Source organism: Trematomus bernacchii, unplaced genomic scaffold (assembly GCF_902827165.1).
Source record: "Trematomus bernacchii unplaced genomic scaffold, fTreBer1.1, whole genome shotgun sequence".
NCBI lineage: Eukaryota > Metazoa > Chordata > Actinopteri > Perciformes > Nototheniidae > Trematomus > Trematomus bernacchii.
Window position 1 is genome coordinate 4,009,402 of NW_022987942.1, and position 9,737 is coordinate 4,019,138.

General features: G+C 40.0%; 1 protein-coding gene across 1 annotated transcript; it reads right to left on the reverse strand.

Moving 5' to 3' along the window:
- Positions 1-7,986: 7,986 nt before the first annotated feature.
- Positions 7,987-9,443, reverse strand: LOC117470775 (zinc finger BED domain-containing protein 4-like). The gene is made up of 4 exons (XM_034115648.1): positions 9,077-9,443; positions 8,861-8,987; positions 8,578-8,726; positions 7,987-8,488 (listed from the first exon to the last, which is right to left on the reverse strand). Exons 1-4 carry the CDS (start codon positions 9,242-9,244, stop codon positions 8,333-8,335), a joined length of 600 nt encoding a protein of 199 aa, XP_033971539.1. The 5' UTR covers positions 9,245-9,443; the 3' UTR covers positions 7,987-8,332.
- Between the last annotated feature and the right edge of the window lie 294 nt (positions 9,444-9,737).

The following is a 9,737-nucleotide window of genomic DNA, read 5'->3' on the forward strand; positions in this document are numbered from 1 at the left end:
ACACTTTTTCTTTTCCCCATAATGACCAAATCGCCGCACATTATCCCGCTTATTACATGGCCACATTCTCAACAAAGTAACAACATGACTCCCAATATTAATTGAAATGCTTTTATGGATTTAGAAACATTTTTTATTGATTTAAAAAATAGTTGTATGTATTGATTTAAATTTACATGCATCCGCTAAGAAAAATAGTCCGTTGTTACCGTTTTTTAAACAGTCTGAATGAAACGGCAGCTCTCAGCTGTGTGTTTATACACCTAATGGCCCATCAGCCATAGCCACTATCCATATTCATAATAATATTGATATTCTGTCCGTCCTGGGAGAGGGATCCCTCCTCTGTTGCTCTCCCTGAGATTTCTCCCATTTTTCCCTTTAAACTGTGGGTTTTTCTCCGGAAGTTTTTCCTTATACGATGTGAGGGTCTAAGGACAGAGGGTGTCGTTTTCTCATACTGATATTCTGCACAAACTGTGCTGTTGTATTTGCTGTGAAGTGTCTTTACTGTAGAGTATTTTTATTATATGTACAGCACTCGACCAAAAATCGTTTAAAAATGTGCTATATAAATAAAACTTGATTTGATTTGATTTGATATATTCAACAACCATTTTTAATGTAAAAGGTTCATAAAATAAAAACACAACACTGTCATTGCAAGTGACACTCAACATAAAAGTCACAAAGTCAACATAAAAGTTGACTTTTATGTTTTTATGTTCAGTGAAGTGTTTTATTATTTTCGGGACGGGGAGACGTGTGTGATTAAAAATGAGTGACCAAACTAAGTCTATTCAAATTCAAATTCTTGACGGGAAGAGCAGTGTACATGTAAATGGGTGGCATAGGCTATATGCATTTTAAAAGAAATAGTACCCCCCTCTGAGTGACTATCTGTTGACTTCACATGTTGTCACAAACCAGGGGACTTTACTTCCTCTTAGTGAGTTTATTTAAGGTAATTATAGAAGCCCTATTTTATCAGTATGTCTGCACAGCAGTTACAATGGTAAAACTACATTAAAACAGAATTGTCCCCATTGTTTCTTTAATAGTTACTAACATTAGATATTTTAATGAGATTAATTACTTGTCAAAATATGTTCTTACAAATGTTTTTTTGACTGAATGCTTATAAACATATTTATTATTTATATTTTATTATCTTCACTCAAGTGTGATTCTGAAGTCGTCGATTTTCAGGCTTGCTCTGTGGGTTTTTTCATTCATCTACTGCAACTTTGAGAGAAAGATGCTTAATTTCCAGATTATTTTTTTTAATATTGAAGTTAAAAGCATCAATCTGGTGCACTTTGAGAGCAACATTAGGAGATCTACTGTATGGATACATCTCTCAACACCCATATGAAACAGAACTGTAAGCAGATTTTATTTTTCTTTATGGATATTTTACAAATCACTCCCCTTTTAAACTGTATTCTTGTTTATTAATAACAACTTTTTTTACTGTCATATAGTATTTAATACTTTAAGAGAATAGATAAATCTATTCTCTTAATTTTTTATAACTATAATGATCATATAAAGGCAGTGGTGTAGTGGGCGTTGGACGCGGGGGTACGCCGTACCCCCACTTATTTGAAGCATGATTTTTTTTTTAACAGTCTAATAAATATAAAATCATTGCCAGTGTTATCAGTTGCAAGTGTGTATTTGTTGTAATAATGACAAAAACATAATAGGCAGATTTCACAGTAATTATAATAAAAACGTAGCTCAAGCATTTATGCAACTTGATTTGAAGCGTGTGTGAGGGGCAGCACCGTGTGTGTGTGTGTAGGGTGACCAGGTGTCCCGCTGTATGCGGGACTGCACAGCATTTTTATTATTATATTGTTTAAACTGCATCATGTTGAGCTGACAGGCGACACAGAGGTCCACAGTGTACCAATGGGTGGCATATATGCATTTGAAAAGAAATAGTAATCACACAGTTATCATACAATAGGCTTAAACAAATATAGCTCTACACCCCTGGCCGAAATGTCCTTAAAATGAAGTCCGAGTTCGACATTTTAATTCATGTCCTGCGAACACTGGCAGGACAGAAGGCGACACGCCCGTTCTAAGCCATGTCCCTCACTCCTCACATCCCAAGCTGCATCCCCAAAAAGTGTATTATGTTGTTACATCGTTTCAGATGTTATGTTTCAGTTGTGCTCTTGATAAGCCATTAAAACAGTAAAAACACGTTCAGTTTCATTTTGCTTTTTGTGTCTCCTGTACACCAAAATATACCCATCTGTGATGGAAAAAGAAAGTAATCCAAAAGTAATCTAAAAGTAATCTGAATACGTTACTTAAGACACGTAGGCCTAACTGTAACTGTATTCGGATTACTTTCAGAGCCATGTATTCAGTAATCAGTAACTGATTACATTTACAAAGTAACCCTCCCAACCCTACACTACACATTTTTCTTGGATTTTTTAACACCATAGTCCCTAATATATTTGTAGAAAGGCAGGAAATTGAATTAAATCGGAAAAATGTTTAATTGTGTTTCGTGTCCCCCCCCCCCCACTTCTCAAACCAAAGTTACACCCTTGGATTTTAAACAAAGTCACGTGACCACAACAATATTAGAAAAAATATATAGGCTATGTGTATTTATTTTAGGATCTTAAAATCAGACCTGTTTTTTAAATGAAATCTGACGGCAGGCAGGCAGCTCTGATCACCTAATGATAAATGCGCCACACCTAATCGCCGGCCATTCAGCCACAGCTCCCTCTATGCAAATCAAACTGTAGACGGTGTGAAAGCGCCTATTGTTTTAAATAATGGTCGGAATGTGAGCCTTCTCAATTACCGTGGGACAGCAGAGAACTCTAAACAAAAATGTTCTATCAATAAAGTAACATCTTATCTTATCTTATCTTAATAATATCTTCATATTAATAATAATAATAAATCATACAGTATGTGTCCGAAAGGGAGCAGGAGGAAGCAAACACCAAAACAAATATTACAAAAAATATACTGCATATTAAAGCAAACTATTGTAAAGGTAAAAGTATGAGCATAACAAATAAAGAAGTGTAAACATTTACATTATTATTATGATTATTTAATATATAAAGACTATATATTATTGAATTACAAGATTAGATATACTTTATTTGATCTAAAATATTGATGTTTTTTCGTTATACTGTAGTAGCCTGTGAAAACCATAACAAATATGTGTTCAAATGCTCTTCACCAAAACACAACTGAAGTACTGAAAGTCCATGAAACTTGTCTTTCTGTATTTGTGAATGAAGCGCCGATGGTTAAATCCTGAAATTGAAAATCTGGCAACGGCTTAACATTCCCAGCCGCTGGGATCCCTTGTGTCTTGGGAGACAGCCTATAGAGAAGAGGTCCGGAAACTGACGGAGTGGTGCGCGGTCAACAACCTACTGCTTAACTCAATAAAAACTAAAGAAATCATCATCGATTTCAGGAGAACCAGCATAGTCCACGCCCCCCTCTACATTAACGGGGACTGTGTAGAGAGGGTGCCTTCATTTAAATTCCTGGGAGTCCACATCTCCCAGGAGTTCACCTGGTCCACAAACACCACGGCAGTGATAAAGAAGGCCCAGCAGCGACTATACTTCCTGAGACTGCTCAGAAGCTGCTGGTGACCTTCTATCGCTCTACAGTTGAGAGCGTCCTCACATACTGCATCTCTGCTTGGTATGCAGGGTGCTCGGCTGCCGACAGGAAGGCTCTGCAGAGGGTCATTAACACGGCCCAGAGGATTATTGGCTGCCCTCTGCCCTCCCTGGAAGACATGACCAGCTCTCGCTGCCTCAGGAGGACCAGTTCCATCCTGAAGGACTCATCCCACCCAGCCCGTCATCTGTTCGACCTGCTGCCCTCGGGCCGGCGCTACCGTTCACTGAAAGCCCGCACCTCCAGACTCACAAACAGTTTCTTCCCATGGGCCATTAGGACATTAAACACACAAAAATAACCCCCCATATCCCCACTGTGCAATAATCATGGTCTGTCTCTATGTATATACTGTAATATTTATCATATATATTTTATCATAATTCTATTTTATTCATTTATTTATAAATCCTGGTCATCTACATGACGATCCGAAGCTGTGTGCGCTACTTGCTGGTCGTAACTGTCAGACCTTTTAATATGTGTTTTAATATGTCTGTTTTTAAAGCACTAGCTGGAGCAATAAACTATAAATCTCGTTGTATTCTGTACAATGACAATAAAAGCTTTTGAATTTGAATTTGAATGAGAGGGCAAACCTACGATGGCGCATCTGTTCTACAGGGACAAATGTCAGGTGTGGCCAAATGTTTCAAAGACATCAATCCCAAAGCAGTCTCAATGCATTGCACCAATCACAGTTTAAACCTAATACTTCAAGAAGCTGCTTCAAAGTGCAACATTGTGGTGCCTTCACGACATACATGAGATAATCAATAACTCACCAAAACGACTTGCCATCTTTAAAACCATTAGCGATGCTGCCTCTCCTCATGTCAGTGGCCTCAAACCGCTCTGCCCCACTCGCTGGACAGCCAGAGGCAGTGCAATAAAATCCTTGCTTGCTAATTACGAAGCTGTGTACGACACTTTGGATGAAATAATCCGAATGGGGGGGAACACAGAAGCAAGCAAAAAAGCACCAGGGCTGCAGGCATTGATGACTCAATTCAGTGTTTTCTTTGGATTGAAAGTGTGTCTTAAACTGTTTTCTTCTGCGGAAGAGGTGGCTCGGGTGCTCCTGTCCACAGACCTCTCAGCAGAGACAGTTGAGTCAGCAGTGCAGATGCTCCAGACACACTACACAAACCTGAGGTCCACAGAGGCATTCCACAGCATCTTTGAAGATGCCCAAAGAACGGCCATGAACGACCTGGTCCAGGCACCGGCTCTTCCTCCAAGGCGGCGCGCTCCACGCCGTTATGATGATGGGGATGCGCCTCATCAGTGGGTAAATCCAGAGGACTACTTCAGGAGCCAGTTCTTTGAGGTAGTTGACCTGCTCACTTCTGAGCTGACTCGCAGGTTTAACCAACCGCATCTGCTGATGAGCATGGAACAGGTACTCCTCACAGCAGTAAACAGTCCCCTGGGATTCGGCAGCATCAACATCCCCCAAAATGTGGTCGACATGTACACAGGTGATGTTGACATGGAACGGCTGTCCACCCAGTTGTCACTGTTTCCAGCAGTTTTGCAGGCACACAACAGTTCCGCCGCTGAAAGACCCAAAGACAAAGGTGGCCACAATCGCGGACATGCTGGCAGCACAGGGACGAGCTTAATGATGGCTTAATGATGGTTATAAAAAGGATGGTACTTGTTGTTTTCAGTTCATACTGAATTGTTAATAATTACATGAAATTATGAGCTGTTTGACTATGTGTGTGCGGACCCCAGGAAGAATAGCTCATGCTAGTACTAATAGGGATCCTAATAAAGAACACAGAATGAAGAACTAAAATTGTACAACTATCCACTATAGACCTACAACAGAACACTGAAATTAGGATCAATATTATAAAGTAGAAAAACAATCATCAAATAGTTTTTAACAGACGACAATTACTTTGCTTTAAGAACATCACTGAGTAAATCTGAGTATCGAGCTTTTGCCTCTTCATGTATTTGACCGCAAAGTAATTTCGCACTCACTGATACAGGTAGGTGTTATTGCAATAGCCTAACATTGGATTAGGTGTGAAGTTTGAAAGTATGAAAAACACAAGGAAAACCTAAAGATAGTAAGAGCAGACCTACATTGAACCCAGCAGATATAAAGCATACTAACCCTACAGGTTAATGCCTACAGATGATGCCGTGCTGGCCCCCGTCTGAACCCTGTGCTGCCGTGGAGGTTTCACCGGCCTGGCAAACCCTATCTCCTGAAGCAGAAGTCTGAAGCCAATTTGTATGCAACTTAAGTTGGATCCGATAGTGAGCTTCCTAGCCAAAGCAGGAGTCGTCACTGGTGGGCGGACACCAGCTCACGGAGCATCTCACACTCATGACAAACATAACGTTCTTTCCTCAGGGCTGAAGCACGCTACAGCCATCCAATCTTGAGTTATATTAAGAAGCTCCAATGTACTTATTACACGAATGCCACACTGTGCCTGTCTCCTCTAAGCTGGGGAGGAATACAGTGTATATCAGTACAATCACACACCCACGGTGAGTTATATTAAACCAATGTGGTGAGTGTCAAATACAACTTTTCAGCAGCTTTGTGCCAACTGTTAATGCTGCCTGCACTTCGGAGGGGATCTTATATTAGCCTTCCATTTGGTAATGATGTCCATTATATTTCAATATTTCAATATACAGCAATACAATACAACCCACTCCACACTCACCAACTCTCTCAGAAATCAAATCCTGGATTTTGCACCGGACCTGGGGTGACAGAGCATTCTCCATAGATGCCCCCACCCTCTGGAACTCACTCCCACCACAAATCAGAGACTGTACTGACCCCCCCACCTTCAAAACACTAACCAAAAGTCACCTTTTTGGATTAGCTTTTAATGTGTGATCGACAACATGTACTTGTACATCTTATCATATTTTTTCTTACCTCTGTAAAGTGTCTTCAAGCACTTGATAAAGCGCTTGATAGATAAAATGTATTATTATTATTAATATAAAAAGTTTGCGATGGAAGGAAATGATGTGGCTCAATGGTTGAATGTGCTTTAGTTCATATGTGTATTGGAGTGGTGCATCACCAGCATAGCAGTTACATCATACTCTACAGTGAAATGAGAGCCAAGATATTGGATACACTGAGGGAGTCATTCAGAAAAGGATTGCATGGCTTTTGTGGCCGCTAATCCTGCACAAATAGGACCAAAATAAACCGTGTAATGCTCAACGCACCTCAAACAGTGAAATGCAGCTCTAACTGCGATGCCAAGCCAATGTAGTCTCGCTGCTCCTGTGCTAGGAATTTAAATGAGTTAATATGCATAAACACATTTGGTGCTATATTTGCCCATTTCCTTACAATGAGACTCATTGCAATAATAGTCAAATGACCAAATATCAACCCTAATAGTCAAATGCAATGAAATAATGACCGGCCTCAGAGGGTTGGTGGTAATTGAGCTGCATTAGCACAATTAGATGCTGGTAATGGCTAGTGATGTGCAAAAATAAACAAGTATTTCTAAATAAATCTTTTTAGTTTCCAGTATGTAACAGGTTAGCCTTTTAAACATCTAAGTGCACACTGTTACTTTAAATCTGTAACGTTTGTCTTCAAGTTTTTGTTGTTGTTGTTGACACAGATTTACACAATCCTGGTCTGTAAACCATTCTTGTTCAGTTTAAAAAATTGTTAAAAGTGTATATATTTCTTTCCTTTCCCTTCGCAAAAAAGGCTGAAAATGTCCCCTATATGCGTCACTAAGACATCACCATTAACAGAGCAGCAATAATAGGGGGAGAGGATGTAATTAGAGTGGTAGAATATGAATTATGACTCATAAATCATGTTGGTCGGCAAGCGATAGTGCATACTAGTTAAGTGCCAACAAACAATGGTCTAATTACCCGCCAATTACCTGGTTAATAATGCTTTTCCAGGGCCAGTCTGTTGACCTGTGGCTGAGATGACGCTGTCACGATCTGTCTGTGTTGTGTTTTGTCTTGTCTTTTTCTGGTTTCCTGTTTTGTTTTGAAATGTTTTCCTCGTGTCTTCTCTGTTCCTTCTTCCTGTGTTTGCCTTCCTGTCTTAGTTTCCCTGGTGTGTCTGATTGTTTGATTGTGTTCACCTGTTGCCCTTGTGTTTCTGCCTCCCTTACCCCAGCTGTGTCTCGTCTTGTGATTACCCCTCTCTGTATTTAGTCTTGTCTCTTCCTGTGTTCCCCTGTCGGTTCATTGTTTGTTTCTCCTGTCTCCCACCATGTTGGTCACGGTCAGTTTTCTATAGAACCTATGTGTTTCATGTAGTGATGACGAGATGAAGCCTCATGAAGCTTTGAAGCTTTCCAGCAAATCGGTTCGCTAAAAGGTTCATCTCATGAAGCTTCATCATGGGCTTCATGTGCTCACAAGACCCCCTGTTGGTGAACAGGTGTAAAACAGCCACATATTATTTGTAATCTTTGACATACTAAAAATACTGGAAATAATGATACAAAAAGGTAAAAGATGTCAAATGTATTTGTCATCCTGTATGAACAGAATTTTACACCAGTAAGTGTTTTAAAATGACTGTATATAATAATAAAAACAATGTGTCAATATAGTATCTTGTTGTTACATCTATACATAAATAAATGTAAATGTCTGCTGCCTTCTATAAAGACAAAAGAAGCAATATATGTTCGAAAACTGGAAAAGAACAAGGGTTTAACTTGCCAGAGGTCAAGCTCACTGCAACCACCTTCTGCATGTCAGCTATGGCCTTGCTCCTTTCTAGAGCATACTTGGCCTCCACCATAGCCTTAACAGCCTAAAAGAGGGGATGGTTAATTCACTGGTTAATTGTCAAATGCCATGAAAAAATAAACAATTTTGCTCTATACATGAAGTCTTACACACCTGTCGCTTGGGGATGACATAGTTTGGATCCAATAAGGCCACAAATGCCCTGAATCCCACATCCTCCACAACACTGAATGGCTGTGTATCCTTCACAATCAGGTTGACCAAGGCCTCATCCAGATCCTGTTTTCTGGTAGGCCTGGTACCTGGGGGGGGGGGGGTAAGCTGTGTTAAGAATGAGTATCTTGTAACTTTCTTTTATTTGCATGATAAAGTGAAGTTAACATGGTTAAATTATAGTATATTATAGTATATTATTCCAAAATATTAAATGACAAACCTTGAGCAGGTCCACCTGCATCACCTGCATGTCCCTCCTTCATCTCATGCATGGCACGATAATGCCTTAGCATGGATGAAGTATTGTTACTGTACCCCAGTTCCCTGGAGCACAATAAACACTTCACCTTTGAATGAAATAGAAAAAGTAAAAAAATGAACCATACAAAATCTAACATAATACATTGTTGTAATAAACCATGTATGCAAACCTTACCTTATTGTGTGAAATCTGATCAAAGTATTCCCACATAGGGGAAGTCTTTCTCTTCTTAGCTGGCTCCATTCTAACTTTGCAAGTAGCAAAAATATCGTACAACCAAAACTGGCAAAACGACAAGTGTTTTCCTCTCACAAGGATCACACATCTTGAATCGAATCCCATGGCTTTTTATCTGTCAGAAGCTCGCGCCAAGATCTGAATCGCTTCCTGAAGCAGTCACGTGGTATCGACAAACGAGGCTTCGTTTGTCATCGATGACGTCACTGGCCCCCAAATGATACAAGCCTCGACACAGGCTTCACAGAAAGCTTCGGCGATTACTCGACACACGCTCCGAAGCCTCGGCTTCATCTCGTCATCACTAGTTTCATGCCATGCTATTGTTAAGCTTTAAGAATAAAGCTCGTTTTTGTTTCAAGACCGTTTACCTTTTCTGATAGTCTGCATTTGGGTCCTACCCTTCCACGCATTCCTTACAGAATGAACCGACCAAATATGGACCCAGCGGATTTTGAAGATTTTAAGGTAGATCTGTTCGATCTAGACTTTACCCTTCAATGTTACTATGTCGAGTGGAGTGGAACCTCGTCAAGAAAGGACAAAGAGGCTATCCTCAAGAAGGCACAGATGGCGGTGTCTAACATGCCATGGCTGA